This window comes from Hemibagrus wyckioides, linkage group LG07 (assembly GCF_019097595.1).
Source record: "Hemibagrus wyckioides isolate EC202008001 linkage group LG07, SWU_Hwy_1.0, whole genome shotgun sequence".
Taxonomy (NCBI): Eukaryota; Metazoa; Chordata; class Actinopteri; order Siluriformes; family Bagridae; genus Hemibagrus; species Hemibagrus wyckioides.
In genome coordinates this window covers 12,278,560-12,303,217 of record NC_080716.1, presented here as the reverse complement: position 1 = coordinate 12,303,217, position 24,658 = coordinate 12,278,560, and the positions used below count along the sequence as shown (strand labels likewise).

Sequence of the window (24,658 nt, the reverse complement as noted above, 5' to 3'; positions counted from 1 at the left end):
GGTGTCTGCTGTCCTTTGCACACAAATAAGAGTGAATGAATATTTCCTGTAAGGTCCTTTTGGCAGTTTTTTATTTAAAAGGGTTTGGTGAATGAGTCGTTTTTCTCATTTGCTTTTCTTCATGGTCAGCTCCTCCTCCTCCTCCTGTCAGAAAAGTTCATGATGAGGCATGGAGGCCTGCTGTAGACACAAACCCTTTGGTCACAGGTAGCTTCCTGTCTGTTTTATATCACCTGCCTAATTTCCTCTCTCTCATTTCATGAATGTTGAGCACATCAGTCTCCTGTCATCACGTTATTGTTAGAGTTCATTAAAAAAAAACCTAAAGGTATCCCCATCATAAATCCCCATCATGGGACTTAATTTTGTAATTCAGTATTTTATATGTGGACCTCTCTCATTGAGTGAGGTCTACAGTTTAATTCATTATTTAATTAGAACATGCTGATATAATGATATTCGTTGATGTATAAATACACTGGCACTTATTCATTCATAATTAATGTAAAATTATATTTGTGTTCATGTTATCAGAAAAAGAATAATCATAATCAGTTACATAACAAGTTCATTGTGTCATGGACTCCTAGCTTTTCCTTATTCTTTTCTTTTATTTCCTTCATCTAAATCTCCCTTGCTGTACATCTTAATTTCTCTGTTTCCCTCTTGTTCTGGGTCTATCAGTTCATTCTGAAATGGATTCGAGGAGCTCATCATTATCATCATCATCCTCTGTTCCTAACCTGCCTCATCAAGCCTGTCATCTGTTCCAGACCTCTCTCAAACCTTCTCTATCATCACTTTATACTGCACCCACTCATCTCCCTGACCTTTCTGGCTCATCCCAGCCGTCACGCCCCTCTCATTATGACTTTACTGTCCCGGCATTTACTCGCGCTCATCCTCCTGCCCTGCCCAAAATCTTCCAGCCAACAGCAGGCTCAGGTACATGCACGCATAAAGCCAGTGCAGTAATAAAGAACACCACAGAGGGGTGCTGCTCATTGAACTTGAAGTGCACAGTATACACAGCTCCCATGCAATTCTGGGAAACTTTATTTTTTTTATAGTCCATTGGGTGTTTACTATGGTCCACGTTTTACTTAGAGATGAGACTAGAATGAAGGAATATTGCTGTGACTAAACTGGGGCCTCAGCTATAAGAGACTCCTGTTATAGAGGCCATGTGTATGTTAATAAACTAATCATGACTTAATGCACTTTGTACAACTTGGAAGTTGTATTTTCTATAGGAAGGGTCTCATAAACTGTCCGTTCTGTTCAGATTTAAATACCAGTGGACTGAATTTATAGCCTTTGCATTTAGAAGCATTTGTCTGAATCCCATGGTAACCTTGAGAGCATGCTGTGAATTTGCTCATAGAAGCGCCCATATATTCTGCACTTGTCTCTTTCATTCATTATGAGAGTGTCTTGAACAAACAGTAACATTAGTACAAATCCGTATGAAAAAACTTATCTCATGAGAGTCGTATCTGTTTTTGTTTAACGTTCTTCTATTCTGCTTTGCTTCTTTTTCTGCTCTTTTTTAAGTCCCTGTATCTGTTTCCCGAAGGCCCTCAGGGGGCCAGGCTGACGTTAGTATGACCAAGGTCAGTAGATCTGTAGCTTCACACCCGCGACCCCTCTCTTCCACATTTCCTGGTCCCAGTGCTCCTCCTTTCTCTCTCTCCTCGACCTCCTCCTCCTCCTCTCAGCTGACTGCTCCACCTGCTATTTCTCAGACAGGTAATGACAGATTGGTTATATGCCATGTCCACATTAATAAGAAACAGACAAAAGTTGACATATGGAAATTATTAGCACTTTTCTATCGAATGGCTTGGCTCAGCAAATTACCAGTGATCCAAGGTGTCGCTGTTTCGACTGTGCTGAATTGGGTTACCCTTCTTACTCGATTGCATGCACGCTGAGTAGTGTAGTCCACCAGACTGGTCAAAAGTAGTCATCACAGAAAGCCTGATTAATGTCTCTGGCTTGAATTGCATCTGTTAGGACAGAAATCTTCAGTACAAGTTTATTCCATGTTCACAAACATGGTAGAGTAAGTGGTGTTCACTTGTCTGCATAGTCTATATACCTTTGGATGTAACAAACTTGTGTTTTGGCTGCATGTGACGTTTTTAAAATAGCACACAAATTCCATCTATGAGATTTGAATATTAATCTGTATAACAAATGTTTGAAAGAATAGAGTATGTGAGTTTTCTACATTTAACTCAGTTGCATATTGTAGGCTTGTGACCCCTAGTGTGGAAATCCCTGAATTGTTGTTATATTGACATGATGCCATTTATACAGCCTCTTTGTATCATGTGCGGTACCACGTGAATTTTATGAGATATAGGTTTTCATTTTGAAATTGTTTATTTGAATTTACAGTGGTATGTTATTAAACCACCCAGCACCCTCTAGAGAATCTCTGAATTTCATGGGCAGAGCTGCTAAGAAAGTGATACAGAGATATGGCCAGTATAAGGGTAGTCAGGTATTTGTTTGTAAGCCATGGCAAGCCTTGTTGTTTGGCAGAAAGTGCTATACACTGATCAGCCATAACATTAAAACCACCTGCCTAATGTTGTGTAGGCCTCCTCTGTTCCACAAAAACAGCTCTGGCCTGTCAAGGCAGAGACCTTTGAAGGTATGCTGTAGTATCTGGCACCAAGACTTAGCAGCAGATCCTTTAAGCCCTGTAAGTTGTGAGCTGGGGCTTCCATGGCTCAGACTTGTTTGAACAGCACACAGAGGCTTGTTTGGATTGAGATTTGGGAAACTGTTCACTTGCCTAATATATCCCACTCCTTGTCTGGTGTCATTGTAATGAGACAATCAGTGTTATTCACATCATTGTCAGTTGTTTAATGTTATGGTCTTACTGATCAGTGTAAGTCATAGATGGATGAGGGTATGTTTTGACAATATGACTTCCTCACTCTATTCACCTGTCATTTCCAGGTTCTTTGCACCTTGCTTCTTGTTTCACCTATCTTTCTATGTTTTTTTTTTTTCATGTCAGCCACCTCTACTGCTGCCCCAGGAGGCTGGACACCTCAGAGTATTCCTCCTTTTTCTCCCCCTGTATCTGGCAGTAGCTCTGATTCTGCTGTTCCTGGCCACTTCTCTCCTGGCTCTGTACCTCTCTCTGAACCATGCCCTTTAAAAGCCTACCGTGCTTCATTGTCAGAGCTGGGACTCACCCTCACCAGGCCCACCAGTATGCCCTCAGAGACAGGTATATGAAGCCTAGAGGGAAATAATTGAATTGGCCATTTTCTAAATTATAAACTCAAATTAAAGAGTGACTGCATGCTTCAATGGCTATCAGTGCTGCAAACTGTTAACTAATTGTAGTAGTTTAGGCGAGAGGATAACCAACGCATAAAATCTTCAAATGTAATACTAATGTTTCAACTGATCTCTATTTCTCTCTTTTTCCCCCTTTTCTTTCATTTTCCCTCATTCAACCCTATACTCTTTCAGCAACATGGCAGAGAGAGTGGAGGTCCCCTGAAGTAAAACCTAGCCTCTGTCCCACACCCATTACCTTAGAGGAACCTGTCCACCAGCAGGCAGTGCAGAGTTCAGACTCACTGCGCAGGCCTGCCTCAGTTTCATTACCTCCCACTGCTTTAGGTCCTCCCCTTAAAAAAGCCAGTCCCTTTACATCTCCCATTAATACAGCCCTTCCTCCTTTACCCTTGCCAGAAATAGTGCCCACCTCTAATGTGCCACCTACACTAGCTCCTCCTCTGTCTCTATCCCATCCATCTGAGGTGACTTCTTGCACTGTGTCTTCTCCTTTACCCCATTCCCTCGTCCTATCAGAACCCCTGTCACCTGCCCACTCTTTTCATGTTGCTGTACCTCCACCTGTCAGTCTTAACCCCATCCCTGATTCATCTCTACACTCTGATATCTCCCTTGTCCCATTATCTAACTCTCCTGTCACTCCTCAAACCAATGTTTCTACTCAGCTGTCATCTGTCCACTTTTCTGCTCCCTTTTCAACTGCTGCTGTTGAACCTGAGGTTAATACATCTGATGCCACTCAACCAGGTACAGAGCATGGTCTTTGAGACAAGTTTGCTGAAAGATGTTATCACTTGCTAAAGCAATGATTTACTATTTTACTTGGTTTAACATGCACATGTTTGATCTTTGAAGGGTTGTAGTAGCTTGAGCCCTTAGAGTTAAGCATGGGTTTTGTGACCTTGTTTTTTTTTTTTTGCATTAAAAACATTTTCATAAGCACCTACCTGCACACAACGTTTTCTCTTCTTTTGCAATTCTTTTGCCGCTTGTATGTCTTAGACCCTTTCCATCGGGTACAGACGTTGGAATGGAGACACCAGGTTGTCCCCACCGTGTTTAGACCAAACGTACGCAGACCTACTGGCCCCCTTATTGTGAACAATCCTACATATCCATTTCCCCCTTCTCCTCCTCCTCCTCCTCCACCTGTTGTTCCTGGCTCCCAATTTCAGTCCCAAACAACCATCGCTCTACCCCTTATTGGGCACATTCCTGTACCTCCCTCTGATACAAGTAAAGGTACAAATGGGTGGCCTGAAGTTTCAAAGCTACATGATTATAACATGTGAATGTGCATGTTGAAGGACAAGCTGGCACTGTGTCTCAAGAGTGTGTGTAAGCTTTTATAGTAAGTGCTCGCTGGAGGGTGTCTGAGTAAAAACATGTCTAATGTACTATATGTGATGGTCTGGGAAAACCCATGTTGACGACTAAAACCGTTTTGTTTTTCTACCTACCTACTTTGACGTTGTAAATACATTCCCCCAGAATGATATAGAAAAGCTTCCATAGGCTTTCTGAAGACATCATGTCAAGCAGATAGTTCAAGAATTGGTCAGTTTAAGAAAACTGGTCAATTTGATTCATTTCTTTCTTAATATAAACATTGTTTTATTTGTTTTATGTGCACTTTTTTTAAGAAATATTTTTTCTTTTCTTTAGGAAGCTAATTATGTAAGGGAATAATTACCAAACAAATGGGTGAACAAACTGGACAGGGAAGTGAATATTACAACTTAATTGCATGCAGTTGCCCTCTGGTGGTCTGGCAGGGAAATGTCCCATATATCCATGATGGATATGTTAGTATGCTAAACAAAAAAAATTAGGATTTTTAACTAACCAGAGAAACAGTGATAATGAGGCTCTGGTTTGTCAAATGCTGTGACTGACCCTAGAGAGATCAAAATTACAGAAAGATTTCATCATATGAAGGATTTTCCCAGGCTGCCACACATATCTATTACCTAAACTGACCAACAGTTATGATGAATTAACAGTTATTGTTTGTTTTATTAAACAAAGCTTATTATCTGTTTGTCTGGTGAAAGTATTCATCCCTTTTGTATTACCTTGTTACCTTCTAAATGCTGAGAAACAGCACCACTTGCAAATGTGAAATGTTTAAAGGGGTGAATAATTTTATCTGCACAGTCAGTGTCAGCTCTGTGCCATGCTGTGTGTGTAAGTAGGCAGTGCCTCAGAAAGAAGTTTTTGCTAAGCTGCAGGGCTAATCCATGGACATTGCTGTGTCCACGGCATCAACTCGGTTCAAGATGTGGGGAAAATCTCCACAACACACTCGAAATAGTGGCATGGCATTCATCAAGCGGCACAGGCATGCTGTGGATTTTATTTTAGGACAAATGTGTATATGTATTTACAACTCTGCAAAGCCATGCTTGCCAACTGATTTTGCACATATCATAGCATTCATTAATAATTGGTTTTGTTTTGTTTCTTTTTCAGAGTTGCACAGACAGCTGAGCATATTGCAAGAGGAGGAATATCCCGCTGGAGTCTGTCCTGGTAAGAGCTGTTTTGAATGTCACTTCAGTTCTCACTTCCAATCTACATTTCTGAACATTGCTGTTTTTCTCATTATGTTAAGGTGAGGGAATCGCAGATACCAAAGCATCAAATGCTCACCCAGCCGAAGACTTAAGATCCTCCCATCGCAAAGCTGGACATATCACCATAGCCAATCATAAGCCAGACAAAGAACCAACGTTTCAACAGCAGATTGCGAGGCCAGGGTGAGTGATAGATATTATAATAGCATTTTGGGTGAACCAAGGAAAAGCATATGCATTGCTAAAAACAAACAAACAAACAAACGTTACTAGACTGCAGAAGGTTGCATTAGAGCTATTGCATTGTCTATTTTATATTCTACATTTTATACATTTTATTTTGGGATACAAGCTTGAGAACACACCATGGAATCTAAAAGGCATCCAACAATCTGAGTAGTAAATGTTTTTTTCCTCTTCTTTTTTTTCATTATTTCAGAATGATCTTACAGTACTCATGTAGTCTAATCACGCTCAAATCCTGCACATACTATCCAATCCATCAAAGTGAACTGATGATAAAACATGTACAATCAGGGCTGGAATTGAACTCCAGTAGCAGGGCTAGTGGTATATAGTGAAGACTTAAAGGCTTTGTGACCTCTTTAGATGAATAAGTTTGCCAATAGAAATAAAACATTTCATAATTGAATTAAAAAAAGAGAAATATGTTTGGAGTGTTTTATTTTTGGAAGAATGTTTGTTTTAAAACAAGATATCCTTTTGAGAAGCATTAAGAATTTGTAATGGTAGAGCAAGTATTGTATTAAACATCTTCTACCTGTTAATTTGATCTTTCCTTAGACAAACTGGTGTAATATCACAATGTCATACACAGGTATAATTTATCATGTGTTTTTATAGTCAGCTGTGAGTGATGTCATCACTCCAGTAAGCCCCCTGAAGCTTGGAAAACTTTGTTATCCGATCATTATCCAATGTTATTTTGCTACTGCATCAAAGTGTTTCAGTGGTGCATGAAACATTTATCAGTTTCTAAACCGAAATGGCCTTATCATGCGTGGACAAATTTCACTTTAGTTTTTCTCCTTCCCAGACTTGAGAGTATGGTCTCTCAAATGCAGCCTCCCCCCAAAACCCTCAGTGTCCCACAGGCCCATTCATTTGAGGTGCCTAAACATGACATGGGTGTGGCTGAGAAGACACCTTTCAATACAGCATCACAAACTATTCCATCACCTGTCAAAGTCAAAGAGTCCATGCCCACCTTGGCTGAGGTCAAGTGCACCCTATCACAAGAGTCAGCAGAGGTGCAGGCAGTGTTTCTGGATAAGAAAGAGAACTTAAAGCTGATGAATGAGCCTACAAATTTGCACAATATCCAAGCAGATCAAAATGAACAAGAAATGAAACTTGCCACAGAGTTGACATTTAGCCCAGAAAAGACAATTGATCAGGGGTAAGTCTAGCATGACAAAGCATGACTACATTTAGCTTTTCTGTTTGCTTTTACATCAGCTTGGCAGTTCTTATAGGAGTGGATTGTTTAGCCATAATTTTGTTACAGCATGAATTCTGTGTAGTGCTTGGTTGCTCATTTTAATTCAATCCATCATGACCTGAATTCTGATCTACTTGTCCCTCAGAGCAAACAATATTGCTGTTAATACAACACCTGTTTCCCCTTGGTCATCAACATGTGACACCGGATCAACTACGATAGGAGAGGAGGTCAATAATCTCCCCACTGACCAGAAATCAAATCAAGACAATGAGTCTGTGAAAAATATTGCGGATGTGTCAGGATGTTCTGATAATGCACACAGTCCACAATTTGCACAGGTCCATAAGGCAATAATAAAAGCAGATAAAAGTGAGTCAAATAGGATTGACTTTTTTCTGTCTGATGCAAAAGCATCACACGGTTATGTATTCCCATCTGGGGAGGATATTAAAATGGAGGAGGATGTACAGTGGCCCAAAGATGAGAGTCTGTTACTGGAGGAGAACCAAGAGAAAAGAATAAATACATTGGTCTCTAAAGATACAGAATATCAAGACAGACACTTCCTTGACGATATACGCGAGCCTCAGTTAAGCGAAAGTATTATTCCTGACATCCCTTTTCCTCAGAAGTCAATGGTTGATAATTCAAAGATATACAGAGAGCCATGTATGGTCAGTATTCTTCCAGCCTGCCCAATAGCTGCAGTTATACCTGGCTTGCCATCATTATACTTGCCAGAAAAAGATAACAAATGGCTGTCACAGGAAGGGTCAATACTGCCACAAAAGAAGGAACCAGCTGTGCTTATTCACAATTTGGGAATGCAGTATCATGGTATTAAAGCATTGAACAAAATTATTTTACTGAAGCCAACTTGCCCAAAATCTGTCAGCATTCCAGGATTTCCATATGTGCCCCTTGATACTGTGTACATACAAAGTAGCATTAATTTCCTTCGAACTTGTTCTAAAGCCTCAAGAATTTCTGGCCTACCTTCAAGACTAACATTGTCAGAACCAGAAAGCTGGCCCAAAAATAATATGGTGTTATGGGAAAGAAAAAAGAAGAAAAGTAAAGCAAAGATCGTACACTCATTTACAGAGAGCCCAGATATGTTGAAGGCAATGATTCCTATAAGATCGTGTTGCTCAGCAGCATCTAAGGTTCCTGGATTTCCATCTGTTCCAAGGTCTACACCACAAGAGCATCCGAGTATCATAAATATGTTACCGTCTTGTCCAAAAATGTCCAGTATTGCAGGGTTCCCTTCAGTGTTTCTCAGTATTGAGCATGATCTCTTACTATACCAATCTGACAAAGCACCACTGTTTGTGATGCAAAATAAGAAGGATAAAACAAGTGTGATTCCTGACTTGGGGAAACCATATGATCATATTAGACAAGTGAGAAATATGTTGTCACTGACATTAACATGTCCAGCAACTGCTGCTCCTGGTTTCCCATCTGCGCCAATCCATATCGAAAAAGCCCCTAATGCAGCCAATCTATATCCAGCTTGTCCCACAACTACAAAGATTTTTGGCATGCCTTCAAAATTGCTAGTCATTGAGCAAGCAGATAAAAATAAGCATAGGGATAGTGTAATATTGTGGAAAAGGGAACTGAGAAAAAGTGAACCACACGTTCTTGCTATGTCTATATATAATGCAGAAATAACCAAATCAATGACGCTTATAAGATGCACTTGCTCAACACAATCAAGGATCCCTGGATTCCCATCTGCCCCAAAGCGTAGTCCTCAGAAACACCAAAATATTGTAAATATGATGCCATCCTGCCCAAATAACTCAAAGATGGTTGGCTTCCCATCTTTAACAGTTATGAGAACAGATCAAGATATTCAACAATGGAGATTAAGCAGTGAAAGGTTAATCCAAATGCCAAAAAAGAGAATGTCAGACATTATTTTATGTCTGAGTCATGTTTTAGACACATATAAGGAAAACAATGATTTTATAAAGACTATGGTGGCCTTGGTGCCATCATGCCCCAAACAAGCACGTTCTCCTGGCTTTCCATCCCTACCAACACTGAATCATGAGAGCTCACGGTGCTTTCCATCTGCACAACTTCCAAAATCAGAAAAACATTACACATCACCCAGTGCAATAAAAACCTGTGCCCCACTGAGATTAGAGTCATCTCTCACCATAAGTGTTTCTATGACACATGTTCCTATTACAGTTCTAACAGAAGAGAACAATACTTCAAAGGAGTGTGACATTGCAATGCAGCATTTCACAAGTAGTTCAGATGTAAATGAAGTGACTCATATCAATTCATCAGAATTGAATGCTAGTTCCCTGGAAGAGACCAAAGAGGATATGGGAGTTTGGCCAAAAAGTGATAAAGGAGAAAAGGGAATTCTAGAGAGTGGGTAAGTGTGGGACATTGTCCTGCAATGCAGATAATTGAATTTCTCACCTTTCAGTCAGTGGACAATGCCCAGAATAATTTTTCCTAAACCCTGTGTTTAGCAAAATAGACTGCAGAATGTGGCACTCCCTACCTCCAGACATGCCATTGTTACTCACTGCTGGGGAAAGGTGAGTTAGAGTTGTAGCCCTTTGGATTGATTGTGTATCTTGGACTAATTCTGTAGTGAATTTCTTGTGATAACAGCTTCATTTACCACTCTATCACAATTAAGATGAACAGCATTTGACACTATGCATCATTACACAATGCAAATCACAGGACATGGCAAAAGTATCTTGTTCATCCTGTGCTTTCACATTTATTAATCTGTAAAACTCATAAAATGATAAACAGAGCTTTACAAAGTATGAATAAGAAAATCACACTCACAGAATCACTCGGTCAATTTCCAGATAGACATATAAATACCTAGATTAAAACATTTTGCGTATCTATTGTTTATTTCCGTGTTCATTTGTCCAGATATCCAGAAAATTTTTACAGCACTACAGCTCTGCTTTATTTTGTGCATTGTGGCTTAGTTAAGCAGCTTACGGCTACAGATAAATGTTCCCCACAGCCTAAAATACACTGCATGTTTGGTTCATGTCTTGCAGTTGGGTTGATACAGGGTTGCATCACTTTCTAACCGTGACTGAATGGCGCTTGAGTTGCACCCAAGTGTGATTCTTGTGTTCTAACCTGCCTAAATAAACCACAGCAAAGAGGAAAAACAAACCAGGATTAGATTCAAACTGACTTACCACTGCATATCTGAATGTTCTCTCAGACGCTGATATATTGCAGAGGAAATTGTGAGAGTGTGAATGAATACTGTTTGTATCCTTGTGGTATTTCTTGGCTGTGTTGTATACTGGGTTTGCTGTATGGCGTTTGAAACTGACAGTTCTCAGATACATAGAATATAGAAATGAATTGCAATGGTGCACTAATTTATGATGAAATGTCTGGGTATAACATATGAAAATATGTCCTTGGAATACCATCTGTACTTGCATACCCTTACAAGAGTGTTTTACTTTCTTCAGAATTGAATGCACAGGTGCTGAGTTCCAAACTACAGATGAATACACACACACAGAACACTCTGCTTGTGATGAGTGTACATTTGAGCATCTGACACAAAGACCACAACAACTTGCATCCAGATATGAGGAGGAAAAAGAGACAGCGGAAGACATATGTAATCTGGAGCCTTCTGTTTGTAATGCTCAGTCCAAGCTTTTGCATGTCCAGTGGGTACCCAACATGGCAGATCTCTTTCCATCATGTCCAAGAATTTGTAGAGTTCCTGGGTTCCCATCTACAGCTATGACTATTATGTATGAAACAGAGGGAATGGACTGGCCTAGAGATGCAAAGACATTGTGGAGAAAGGGACCAAAAACAGTTGCACCCCTTCAGTACATGCCAATATCTCAGTATGATACAGAAATGATTGGAAATATGGTATCACTGGCCTATACATGCCCACGTGAAGCAAGTATTATAGGTTTTCCTTCTGCCATTAGGGGAAAAAAATTAAAAATATCATCCTTAAGTACATCTTGCAACAAGCCATTCAGAATAGCTGGAATACCATCAATGTCCCTTATTCAAGAGAATAAGCCGGATGTGGGGTGGCTAAAGAGGAAAGGATGTTTATTGCACAAACAATCAAAGGAAAAACTGGCCTCCATCATAAATACACCAGTTCAGTATACTGAGATTTCCAGTATGATAGTGGCTATTGTTCCAACCTGCCCTGAGAAAGCACTCAATCCTGGTTTTCCATCTGCACCACACTCCAAAGAAGGATGGAAGGGTGGAAACATGGAAACTTGCTCAATCAAATCTACAGCATCTGTAGCTGCTGGGTATACATTGAGAAATGCACCAGCAACTCAAGTAGATGGATTTACCACTACATCAGAACATCAAGTCGAAGTTGTTCCAAGTGTGTCAAAGCTTCTTCCAACATGTCCAATGGTCTCTAAAATTCCTGGATATCCATCTAAACAAGACTCTAACGTTTTGGAGTGGGTCAGTGATCAGACACTAAATTTATGCAAACAAGTCAAAGAAAAAACTGTTCACGTTACAGAAACTCATAAGGATACAGAAGATATAAATAAAAATATGACTTTATTATCAACGTGCCCTCTTGCAGCACGCATTCCAGGTTTTCCATCTGCACACCAACGTAAAGGTCAGGAGCCAAAAATGCAAAACATTCGGCCGTCCTGCCCAATGCTCTCCCACATAGCTGGATGCCAAAGCATACAGATCCCTAGATCATCAAACTGGCCAACCAATCAAATCATTCTGATGGATAGGCAAACTAGGAATCCTACAATTATTATCAAGACAGCAAAGGAGAACAAAAAATTGCATAAACGCAATGCTGCTTTGCTACCAGCGTGTCCATACAAAACCTGCATTCCAGGTTTTCCATCAGTTCCAGAACCAAAAATGGAAAATATTCTTCCTTCTTGCCCCAAAAGGACTAACACTGTTGGATTCCCTTCTAAAAAGGGAACGATGAGAGATTGGTTAGTTGACAGTCTAAATACAGTTCAGTTGTGCTGCAGGGCACCAAAACAGAAGTTACTTTTTATTAAGAACATAACAGACGAGGCCAGAGACTCACTGAAAAATATGTTTGCTTTAGCTCCAACTTGCCCAACACGGACATTAATACCAGGATTCCCATTTGCACCAAAGCCAAAAATTTCTTTTAATATGGTACATCTTTTGCCGTGTACTTCAAAAACTTCAAGAATTGTTGGACACCAATCAAGAGAGAGAACCGACACACATATATGTTTTGTTGAGAGAAAGCCTTTGTGGGAGAAATTATTAAAAACAAGATCAAATATTCATGACCAATGGTACTTTGTACCTCCATGTGGCCAATTAGACCATTACAATAGGAAGAAAATGATTGCTTTGATGCCAACTTGCCCAAGAGAAGCTCAAACCCCTGGTTTTCCTTCTAAACCTTTCATTAAAGTGGATAAATTCTATTTACGAAAAGAGTCAGACATGAAAAGCTTACTGAATTCTTGCCCAGGGTTTGCTCTTGTTCCAGGCTTTCCTTCAGTGAATTCAGTGGAGCCATCATGGGAGGTTCCAATGAAACGAGTGTGGGTTAAACCTGTGAAACAGAAATCGGTTTTAATTGCAAGTACACCCAAACCATTCAACCACTATCTGAAAATTGTACTTCTTGCACCAACATGCCCTGATAAAGCTAGAATATTTGGATTTCCGTCTGTACGAGAGTTTATGTATTCAATGACTGCTCTCTTACCATCTTGTTCATATGAATCAGGTATAACTGGAATGCCATCTTGGAAAGATATAACTCAAGATCATACTCAGTTAGACAGAGTGTTGCCTGCTCAAACACTTTTTGGGGAAAAACCTTTGAAGACACTTTTGGTTTCTGATGATCTTCCTACAGTTGAGGATAAAACAATTATGTCCTCTTTGGTGTATTGTTGCCCAAGCAAAGCAAGAACCCATGGATTCCCATCAATGCCAACAATACCTTCCACACAAATCGGCATGTCTGTAGCAAACCATAATCAAACCCAGACCCAAACAGAGTTCTGCGAAACTGCACTGAGTGTTACACCACATAAGATAGACAAATGGGATCTAAATGTGGATGTCAAATTATCTGGTAAGACATACTGTCAAAGTGTGTTTTACTTAATACATCTCTTGACAGCAGAGTCAATATTAATTTCCTGTTTTTTCAAAGATAAATCCACAGAAATAAAAAAGACTGAAGAAATTCTTGAAGGGTGAGTTCATTTGTGCCTGTGGCATGGTATGCTGTGTTTTTTTTTTTTTTTTTGGGGGGGGGGGTCTTTTTCCAGTCGTCTCACACTGATACACCAAATTTTGTTAATAGTTTGCATGTTCTATTTGCGCCATTTGTGTTCATTGTTCTTGTAAGTAATTGTCTTTCAACTTCTTGATCAACAAAAGAATAAAAACTTATTTGAAGAACATTTTGTATCTGCAAAAGATACTGCTGAGCTGCATGAGTGTGTAGTATTTGGCATGACCACAGTGTTGGACTCTAGCCTACTGTCTTTATGAGACATTCAATTATCAGCAGAAGTCCACTACAAGAAAATCAATCCCTGGAAGAACCCACTGTGGAGCAGTCAACCCTAAGCAAAAGCAACAACACTACAGACTACTCAGAGACTGATATATCATCGGGATGGGAGGTACTGGAGGCAGAGGATCCTTTTACTGAAAAAGAAACTTCAGGGCTTGTTGAAACCATAGTTGGTGTTTTTCACAAGGGGTAAGCAAGACACTAATATGCAGCATGGAAGACGGCTTGAAGCAAAGTATTAAAAATGTTTTGGTTGAATGTGTTCACATTTTAATAGGTCTGTTCTCTAATATAACACATACTTAGCAATCGTGGTGGTGTCTGATTTGAGCACTATATTAAAATGCCATTAGTGTTTCTGTGACATTCTAATATGATTTTTCTCCACATTGGGACAAAATGTTGCCTTTCTAGATCACTGTGTGATCACTAGATAATTGTTTACCTTATTACAAATTCCTTTTGCAGTTCAGAGCAACACAACCAATTTGACTGGCAGGTGGTACCTGAAATCCACAATTTGGAGAGCTCATTACGATCATTAAATTTGAATACCTTCACTAGTTCAGTGAGGATACAATTAAGGACAGTTATTCTTGAGAAATTAGTTCGGGAAAAAGTACAGGATTGTGATTGGATGTGTAAATGTTGTACACATTTTTGCAAGCATGTTATGTCTTAATATTATCTTAACTGAAAAAAGATTTTAGCTAAATTTGAATGATATTACTATTTTTATACCCCACACAAGTTATGCATTTTACTTAGTTTCGAGACAGTAGCTGCGATGTTGCAACCCTCTGGTTCTGGAGAGTATGCAGATAGCCATTTGACCGCTGATGACCTCCGTTGTCCGGTGGATCCAGAAAACAGCGTTAGCGTGAAACCCAAACAGTCATGTGAACCTGCTGAGGAGCCAAACCTACAGAAAGCGTTACATGTTTCATCAACTGAACCTCAGGAGTTTAAATTCCCTGTAAGTGCTGAACCATACATGTGGCGCTTGCCTGACAGTCGATCTGAAACATCCTTGTGCTCTAAAGATGTTGAAAGATGGCTTACTGGGAATAGAGAACATAGCCATATGAAGAAGTGGCCTCCACTAACAGAGGCAGACCTACACAAGATTTCCAAAGAAGAGGAAGAAAATGTCCCACTCACCTTACCTCAAATCAGTGAAACAACCAAAAAGAAAATTTTTGATTTTGATGAGAATGCTGAAGAAGTGCTTTTAGCTAAGCCGTTCTTGAGAGAGAAGGGGTGAGTGTGTTGGAGTGTTTTCTGATTGTCAGCATGATTTAATCCAGTTTTCCTTGTCTTTTTCCATTGAGATGTTCTAACTGCAAAGCTTTTCCTGAAACAGCCTTGTGCATTTGTGCCTTGAGCACTTAATGGATGAATTAGTTGATCCGTCATGTGCATGTTTCAGAGATTAAAAAAAGCTTGATGATGTTGCATTGATGTTGTACTGGATTGTTGAAAATTGAATTGTTGGCTAAGGGGTTGTTTTGAACCTGCTTGCTAGCAATCTTTGCTTGATAGAGGAATGGGCTGCTTGTTTAGTTAAGATAATAGTTTTGGTGCCGTTAATGAGAATGTTCTTGAAGTAATTGGAAGGGATTGATTTTTATTGACAAAAAAGCAATGAATTGTATTCTTATCCTTAAGGCCACAGAATCGTAGTGCTCAAGAGATCTCTGCACTCATCCAGCCTACAAGCAGCAAGACACCACTGCAGATTAGCATGAACTCTGGGCCTCAAGAGTCTTCTTTGACAGCAGTCGTGAAAGACCAAAAACCAATTTCTCCTTGTCTAAATGTATCGATTGCTTTACCTTGTGGCAGCAAGGTAAACAGTAATCTCACTGAGGAATCCTCACACACTAAGGATCGTGTATCTGTTGTAAACCAGGTTGAAAGTCTATCAGATGTATCCCAGAGCTTGCAGGCAGCAATGTCTGAATCTGTCATGGAGGATGAGAAGGTGGACAAAGTTGTTGGCATGCCCACATCCTTGGAAATTCCCCTGACATGTCCAGATGTTTCTTCTACTGAAACAACACTGCAGAGTCCCACTGTTCTACCTATCCCATTGCCTCGGGTAAAGAAGCGTCTTAGCGCTTCTTTACCAGATGATTACAGAGTGGAAAGTGGTATGACTGAAATAAGCATTGGTGATATGTGCCCAGCAGACACTAGTGCGACGTCAAATAAAGAAAATGTGTCTGGCATTTCTAAAATTAGCGGTGCTGAAATGCAGAAAAGCAATCAAATGTCCTCCACAGATATGCCTGACTCTGGAACCGATGTAAAATCAACTTCTGATATACAACCTAGCAGTGGGAGAAATGAGCAAATGACTTCTGAAATCAAGGTGAAGTCAGTAGATCAAGTCAAGCCCACAGAACCTCTCCTCCCGGTGCCTCGTGCGAGGAAGCGTTTGAGTGCTTCTTTTAATGATGACACTCCACCGGTGACATCCTCCACTCCGTTTGTCCCTGAACAAGAACAGAAAGAAGCACCTCCACCACTTCCAGCTCCTCGTTCGAAGAAACGTCTCAGTGCTACTTTCCCAGACGAAAATCCTTCTGAAGCGAACCAAGTTTTCTCCTTTGTGGAGCAATCTGAAAGCACACCAGCTCTCCCTTCAAATGAGTCTCCATTAGATTTCTCAGAAAACACTGTCAAAGCACTTGAACCAGAGAGTAACAAATCTCTAAATAGCGTATTATTTAGTGTGAAAAAAGTTACAGCCAGTCCAGAGATTTCCTTCACTAATCATGAAGGCAGCAGACGGCTGGTTGAAGACACTGTCAGGGAGAAAGTCTGTGAATCTGCTAAAACAGTGAGTGAGAGTGACATAAACCATGTTCCAGACACTGTGGGTAAAATACAAAGACAAGAAGAGAGATCCAGTGAGAAAAACCAGGATGTAGAAACATCTGTGAAAGATGTTGAGCAGGGAAAAGGAGAAGATAAGGTTCATTTGGCTACTGTGTCTTTAGATGAAACCGCTGCTACATTAGATTTAAAGAGGTGAGTTTTGAAGAACAGAATATTGCAGACATGTTTATGGGTAAATAATATGATAAAAATATACACTTACATGTCTGTCTGCTGTAAGTGTTTTTCATTCTAACCCTAACCATCACAAGTGTAATCCTGTGTTAATGCGGCTGTGATCTGAACGTAAGACGTATCTAGTAAACATGTTAAAATAAATGTTGTATCATAGTTTTTACAGGGTTTGTTTGTTTTTATTGCTATTTCCTAGACAAGCCACAGAGGATTCTTCAAACCTGCCTCTCCCAAGGCCTCGTGTGAAGAAACGTCTAAGTGCAACATTCCCAGATGATACCTCACTTCCCAGTGATGAAATAACCCTTCCCGAGAAAGAATCTAATAGGAGCATTAATGAACCAGTTCTCACCAAAAGGAAAACAAAGACAGAAGCCGTGGTCCAGCGTGGAAGTTCTCCAGCAAACTCTGCTGCAGCAAGTGAGGCAGAGGTATATGGAATTGTATTCCTTTAAGTAGATTTTTGGGATCTACCATCTTGGATATGTTAGCATGCATTTATATTATGTTATCTTTCATTTCAGATGACAGGCCTCGTAGATTCCAGTCAGTCTCTTCTAAAGTGGTGCCAAGAGGTAACACAAGGTCACAAAGGAGTGAAGATCACAAACTTCAGCACCTCCTGGAGAAATGGTCTTGCTTTTTGTGCCATCCTCCACAGTTTCCATCCTGATAAAGTGTATGCATTTTTTTTTATATAGTTGAGGTTATTATATGTGAAAATGAACGTGTGATTATTTAGATGATAGATGTAAAAATTACGTTTCCATTCATCTAGGAATTTCGAAATGTTGGATCCTTATGACATTAAGCGGAACAACAAAAAGGTTATCTTTTTATGTCATTTTCACTAAGATTTCACTATTTTGGTAATCATTATTACAATTTTAGGTGACACTTACCCAGCTTCATTGTTGACACCAGTGATCCTTACCCGAACACAATACAGTAATTTGAAGCATCTTTATTTATCAAGTATTTAGAATGTGAGCTGAATGTTACTGCACTTGAGTCAAATACTTTCAAAGGTATCCTCAAGTTAATCCTCATAATCATGAATTTTTTCTGAACTTTTTCACTGATGGAATTTTTTAATCTGCCGTAAATACACTGATCAGGCATAAAATTATGACCACCTGCCTAATATTGTGTTGGTCCCCCTTTTGCTGCCAAAACAGCCCTGATCCATTGAGGCATGGACTCCACTGGCTCCCTGAAGGTGTGCTGTGGTATCTGACACCAAGATGTTAGCAGCAGATCCTTTAAGTTCTGTAAGTTGCGAGGTGGGGCCTCCATGGGCCCCACCTCGCAACTTACAGGAATTAAAGGATACTTTTGATAGATACTGACCACTGCAGACCGGGAACACCCCACAAGAGCTGCAGTTTTGGAGATGCTCTGATCCAGTCGTCTAACCATCACAATTTGGTCCTTGTCAAACTCGCTCAAATCCTTACGCTTGCCCATTTTTCCTGCTTCTAACACATCAACTTTGAGGACAAAATGTTCACCTGCTGTCTAATATATCCCACCCACTAACAGGTGCCATGATGAGGAGATAATCAGTGTTATTCACTTCACCTCTCACTGCTCATAATGTTATGCCTGATCAGTGTATAATAAAGCATTTAGAACAGTGACACATGGTGTCAATATTTGGTATATTTTTGTCTGAAAGCATTAAAACATGATGCATATCTTTAATTAGTTTGATATTTGAACAAAATTGAATTCATTAGTGTTGCTTAAAGCGAAAAGTCGATACTTTGACTAAAATGTTTAAGTCAAGAGTCAAGAGGAGTCTAATTAAACCCAAGTTAATCCAAGGAGAAATATAAGTCAATAGTTTTAATATTTCAAATTTATTTTCATGGTTTCAGAGATGTGTTTTTGAGTGTCTTTTAGAAAGGCATATAACAGAGTGAGGTACTGACAGTATTTTGTTCCATTTAATCACTGCTGCATTGATATCTCATAGGCTTTTGATGGCTTTGCTGAACTGGGCATCACCAAACTGATCGAGCCCTCTGACATGGTACTGCAGGCGGTGCCTGACCGACTCATTGTGATGACTTACCTCAGTCAGATCCGAGCACACTTTACTGGCCAGCAGCTCAGTGTGGTACAAATTGAACAGAACAGCAATGAGTCAAGCTATGCTGTGGGAGAGAAAATACAGAACACAGACCCTGATGCTGCTGCACGTTATTACGCTGAGAGATTCCAGACCAGCCAGCTTGCTCAGGAGACAGTTGGGAATGTCCCTGACAAAGAGACTATGGAGAATCCGAATACCAGTGGTAGTTTCGTACCACCACCTCGAACCAAACGGACACAAGGGGCGAGTCAAGCAGGAGGCTCTGAGGGAGCCCAGGCTCCAGTTGTTCCTCCAAGGACTCAATCTTCATCCACCAAGGGCTTTTCTCATTTAAAGGATGCAGATTTGGTAAAGAAGCGGCGTTCACAGCTGAGAGGGGAGTCGTTTGAAGAGGCTGAGATGTCAGAGAAAACACCTGCAGCAGAGGTAAGTTGGATAAGATTTAGACAAGATTAGCACTGGGAATAATTAATATAACTCACATTTTAAATATGTTCATTTTCGAAAACTTTTATATTATATTATATATTATATTATTATGGTTTTTATTAATATTTGTTATAACAAGCAATAAGTGATAGCAGGAACTCATGGACTTGTGTAACTATAAATGCTTAAAACTGCATTAATTAATGAATTATAATGAAGTATGCTATGGTAAACGACAAATAAAACACTTCAGCTAATGCTGAAAATAATTACCATTTTTCTGGTGGTAACAGGAACTCTGCTGCATCACGCCACACTGCTGCTGATAATTTTCCCGTAGCTTAAGTTTTAATTATTTTATATTTTATTATATTGCTTAGAAATATCGGATATGTATATACCCATACGTGGCTCTCCTTCGGTACGTCAAACTGTTAAAGCTGTCTCAATTTTAGTATTTCATATCTTGTTCATTTATTATTTATAATTATGTAATACTTGCTCATTAAGGCAAGGAATCCTGTTAGTGCAACTGGAAGCTGATCTTTGCTTACAGTTGTGAAATCAAGCCACGGATAGTCACTATAGGCACCTACGTTTTACTTACGTGTAACTTGTTTGTTGCTTTAACCCAGGGTGGACCAAGTCATGCTGAAAGTGGAACAGCCAAAGCACCCTCAGGAGCATGTGAGCACATTATTTCATTTAAATCAATATTCATTATACTCACAAGTGGTACCTGATAGTGTAACAATGATCTTAACTTGCAATTGATCTTGAAGGTTAGCTTAGACTCGTTTTCGCACATGGTATTTACATATTACAAGTTATATTATATAATTTCTTTTGGTGGTTCCTTTGGCAGTTCCTTCCTACAATCAAGATAGGTGTTTCCTTTGTTTGTAAGACTGGAAAATTGGCCAGATATTTGTCAGTTGCTGAGCTTTCTCTGTATAGTTTTGTCATACAAATTATTTTAAGAACTATTGGTAAATTGTAATAAATGCTGTTTTTACAGTTTAAGTGTGTGTGTGTGTGTGTGTGTAGTAGAGTGTGGGGAACAGGGAAAAGCTGGAGATGGCCAGGTCAGTTTGTCCATATCATTGTTGCCATTGCAGGCTATAAATATACGTTACTGTATTTTGTTATCTAGCTCATCTGTCCAAGGCAAATGACTTGCTAAATATGGAAAAAAAACATACAATGTATTGTTGTATAATAATAAAATGACATGCCACAGTTTCAGCCATTTATGTGTGTGTCTAAAGGAAATATGTGTTTGTTTAGGATGTCAGTCAGTATGTCCTGAGTGAGATGCAGGCCCTGGAGGCAGAACAGAGACAGATAGATCACCGGGCCGACATTGTGGAGAAGAAACTGAGAAGCCTTATGGAGTCTGGTAAGGCATTTGTATGCGACTGTGAGTAATACAATTATACAGCATCATATTACTATTTATTAAAGAAGAGTACTAGCTTGGATTAGTGTTCTCAGTTCCTCCAGGGTTTCTGAATCTTCTGATTCATTATTATTATTATTATTATTATTATTATTATTATTATTATTATTGTTTCCTGTAGGTAGTGATCGTGTGGAGGAAGAGAAACTGATTCAAGAGTGGTTCACGCTAGTTAACAAGAAGAATGCCTTAATCAGGAGACAAGACCATCTGCAGTTACTGTGAGATTTTTCTCCAAATACAGGACATTGTGTGCATGATATCCAATAATGTCTGCCTGAATATAGTTACATGTCCTGAAAATAAGATCTTAATAAGCTTTCCAACCCTGTGACAGACAAGAAGAGCATGATTTGGAGAGGAGGTTTGACCTGCTCAAGGGTGAGCTTAGAGATCTCATGGCAGTAGAAGGTAAGACACTCTGAGCAAAACAACAAACATAAATTAATGCATCTGGAAAATTGTGTCTTCACACTGTGGTAGATCTGTAAATTTGATGTTACGTCATGTCACAATAGCTTGCAGAGGCAGATGCAAGTGCAGGTCAGTTTATTAAACAGACAAATCCAGAAGTCTAAGCCAACTCAAAATGGTATAGAATCACAGGTCAGGCAAAAAAACAGAGCATCTAAGTGCAGGCAGGTTCAGAAACAGTGAGAAAGGTAAGGATCAAAACAATACAAAACACATGGCTTGGTAAATGGCAGTACACAAGGACCCACAAAGACATAAGAGGGTTTAAATACATACGTAAAACAGGAAGCAAACTGAAATCAGGCAATAAAGACATGTAAGGGAAACAACCAATGACAAGACATGGATGAAGACATGACACAAACTGTGTAGTTCCTTTAAAATATATGCATAAAAGACAGACATAAAATACAATTTAGAAATCCCCTAATGGTCAACATGGCTAAATTGTAAGTGAACTATACATGTACGTGCATGAAATATAGTGAAATAAGTAATGCTAGATATTTTAACCAGTTGTAGTTACATAATCATGTTACTAACTGGAGTACTGGAGTAATGATCTATCTTTTCTCCTCTCAGACTTTATATACTCTGGCTTCATCATTCATTCATTCATTCATTCATTCATTCATTCATTCATCTTCAGTAAGCACTTCCTCCTGGTCATGGTCGCTTTGGATTCAGAGCCTATCCCAGGAACACTGGGTGTGAAGTAGGCAGACCAGTACACTGCAGGGCACCATGCACACACATTCATACCTAGAGACAGTTACAGGCATGAGCCACCTACAGGTATGTTTTGGAGAGGATGGAGGAATCATGTGAAATTCCTCACTGATAGTAAGCCAAGCATAGGAGTGACCTGCTCTTTATGCAGTGAACTGTCTTTAAACTGTCTTTAAATCAGATTTGCTGATTTGCTGATTTAAATCGGATTTGCTGAATGAAGTAACATTTATCAGTCACATTGTGATGGCCTAATTTCTAATAAAACATTTTCTTGTTATTGTTGTCTTTGGGCTACTTCCTGTTCAAAGGTGCCACAGCGGTCTGCTGATTTGATTTGGCACAGGTTTTATATCAGATGCCTTTCCTGACACAACCCTCCCATTTTATCCGGACTTAGGACCTGCACCTATGTTCCTATGAACATTTCTGGCATGACTCCTATCTCTAGTTCTATCTATAGAAATGCTTGTTATGATTAAAATCTGTTATGTTTCAAAAGCATACAAGTTCATGCAGACTAATAATATGCATGGGCTTCAGAGGCAATATCCTACAAAGTTTCCCCTTCTTATATTCCTCTCCCCAATTCTTTTTTTTTTTTAGAGTGGCAGAAAACTCAGGCCCATAAAACCAGAGAGCATTTGCTGCTGCAAGAATTAGTGTCTCTTGTTAACCAGAGGGACGTACTGGTCCATGACATGGATGCCAAAGAGAGAGGGTGAGCTTTATTTAGTACAAATGCATGTGTTATATTTCTAATGGGCCTCTGGTATACAGTTGAGTAATAATAGATCAGAGACTTAAATACACAGTAGAATCTATATGGTGGATGCAAATCTGTGGTCATTAGCATTATCGTCTTCATTTCCTTTTGCCTCTTCTTATGGTACAGGGCTTTGGAAGAAGATGAAAGATTGGAAAGAGGCCTGGAGCTGAGACGAAGGAAGTATGGAAGTCAAAAAGAGAAATGTGTATTGCAGTAAAGGAACAAGATGGTCAAAGTGATGTTAACATTAATAGACTGTTGGCAAACAAGAAAAGTCACTTTATATAAAACTAGTGAAGAAAATCTAAGGTGGAGAAATGGAAGAATCACCAGAAGAACTATGAATGGGTTTGTTTTGACTGTGTGAATTGCAAGTGGAGGTCTTTAGTTCTTTTGCACTTCATCAAGAAAAAGTGGTATTTTTTTTAAAATTTTATTTAGGAGATCACTTAATGTCCATTTGACTTTGCTGAGATTCTTTAAAATTGATGACACTCCTACTGATTCAAGTTCAGGATACATTTATGAATGTCTTTCTAAGCAGATACTGCTTTACATTGTGCCATTTATAAAGTATATTGTTACATTTAAGACAGAACATAATATATTGATGTGCCATAGCAGTGAATGTATGATTTAAAATCGCATTGCCTTTAGTACAGGCAAATGGCAAAAGATAGATCAGACACTGAAATCGAAATTCAAAAAGAAAATATAGTTTTCTAGATACATTATACTTTTGAAAAACATAGCATGACTCAAATATTAAATCTATTTAAATCTAGCTAGATGCCGGCCTATATAGGTCATACTTGTCAGCCAACATACAGTGGCAGACAAGACTCTGAATGTTCAACAAAGAAAGGTATTAAGATCTCTGTGTGGACTTTAAATTTCGAAGACGTGCAGTAAATGAAATGACGTTTGGTTAATCCACCGTTTTGCAAATTGTGTGAATTCATGTCTGTGGTTTGGTATTTCCTGTTTCCGTGCAATTTGGTCTTCCACACAGAGTAAGACCTTATCAAACTATTGCAAAGCCTGCTTTGAAACATAAAATATAGTAAACAAACCCCTATATAGTAATATACAGTACACACACTGGTGTACTATCTCCTGCCATTAGTTATTATCAAGTAGGTCCTTAGTGCACTTACTGTATTTAAGGTTTATAATGTTACCTTTATTTTGATTGGTATTTTCTGTTACTTAGTTCAAATATAGCAAACAAGTATGCACCACAGCAAAATGACGCAGAACGGTGAACCTTTTAACCTTCCTTTGTTCTGTGCAAGGGGAAGAGATTTAGTACCAGAAACTGATTGACTTGGATACACAAGCCACTCCAGTTTGCTGTTTAAACAGAATATTTGTGATGACACAAACATGAATGAGTGTTTCTGAGTAGTTTTCCAAAACAGTATTAGTTTTGAAACCCTTTTTTCTTAAAAGTTAGATAATTTATTTATGTATTAATCTATAAGTGTCTGAGTGTTCTCTTTTATTGCATTATTTTAACGTGAATGTTTTGGCCTCTGCCTTGCAGTGTCACTGTTTGCTATAAGAAATATAGGAATATAAGAATTCTTGTTATCTGACTTCGTGCACTTTTAAAACTGCACTGTTTAAAAGAGTTTCAGGGAAAATAAAAGTTGATTAATTTGCGTCTCA

At 39.2% G+C, this 24,658-nt stretch overlaps 1 protein-coding gene across 9 annotated transcripts in view; it reads left to right on the top strand.

The window, feature by feature from the left end:
* Positions 1 to 24,658, top strand: part of ehbp1l1a (EH domain binding protein 1-like 1a) — a 43,414-nt gene extending 18,756 nt beyond the window's left edge. For 2 of the 9 annotated variants that reach the window (XM_058394629.1, XM_058394625.1), the window contains 25 exons: positions 130 to 207; positions 685 to 945; positions 1,555 to 1,749; positions 3,038 to 3,253; positions 3,502 to 4,077; positions 5,803 to 5,862; positions 5,945 to 6,089; positions 6,964 to 7,326; positions 7,514 to 9,772; positions 9,873 to 9,941; positions 10,863 to 13,625; positions 13,943 to 14,140; positions 14,720 to 15,211; positions 15,620 to 16,987; positions 17,226 to 17,460; positions 17,554 to 17,708; positions 17,808 to 17,856; positions 19,008 to 19,553; positions 20,192 to 20,243; positions 20,604 to 20,641; positions 20,844 to 20,955; positions 21,137 to 21,236; positions 21,353 to 21,426; positions 22,825 to 22,939; positions 23,114 to 24,658. In XM_058394629.1, the coding sequence (XP_058250612.1) occupies positions 130 to 207; positions 685 to 945; positions 1,555 to 1,749; positions 3,038 to 3,253; positions 3,502 to 4,077; positions 5,803 to 5,862; positions 5,945 to 6,089; positions 6,964 to 7,326; positions 7,514 to 9,772; positions 9,873 to 9,941; positions 10,863 to 13,625; positions 13,943 to 14,140; positions 14,720 to 15,211; positions 15,620 to 16,987; positions 17,226 to 17,460; positions 17,554 to 17,708; positions 17,808 to 17,856; positions 19,008 to 19,553; positions 20,192 to 20,243; positions 20,604 to 20,641; positions 20,844 to 20,955; positions 21,137 to 21,236; positions 21,353 to 21,426; positions 22,825 to 22,939; positions 23,114 to 23,204 (10,610 nt within the window). In that variant the 3' untranslated portion in view covers positions 23,205 to 24,658. The remainder of the gene's footprint in view (positions 1 to 129; positions 208 to 684; positions 946 to 1,554; positions 1,750 to 3,037; positions 3,254 to 3,501; positions 4,078 to 5,802; positions 5,863 to 5,944; positions 6,090 to 6,963; positions 7,327 to 7,513; positions 9,773 to 9,872; positions 9,942 to 10,862; positions 13,626 to 13,942; positions 14,141 to 14,719; positions 15,212 to 15,619; positions 16,988 to 17,225; positions 17,461 to 17,553; positions 17,709 to 17,807; positions 17,857 to 19,007; positions 19,554 to 20,191; positions 20,244 to 20,603; positions 20,642 to 20,843; positions 20,956 to 21,136; positions 21,237 to 21,352; positions 21,427 to 22,824; positions 22,940 to 23,113) is intronic. The other 7 variants (XM_058394627.1, XM_058394628.1, XM_058394626.1 and 4 more) reach the window with 7 other exon arrangements.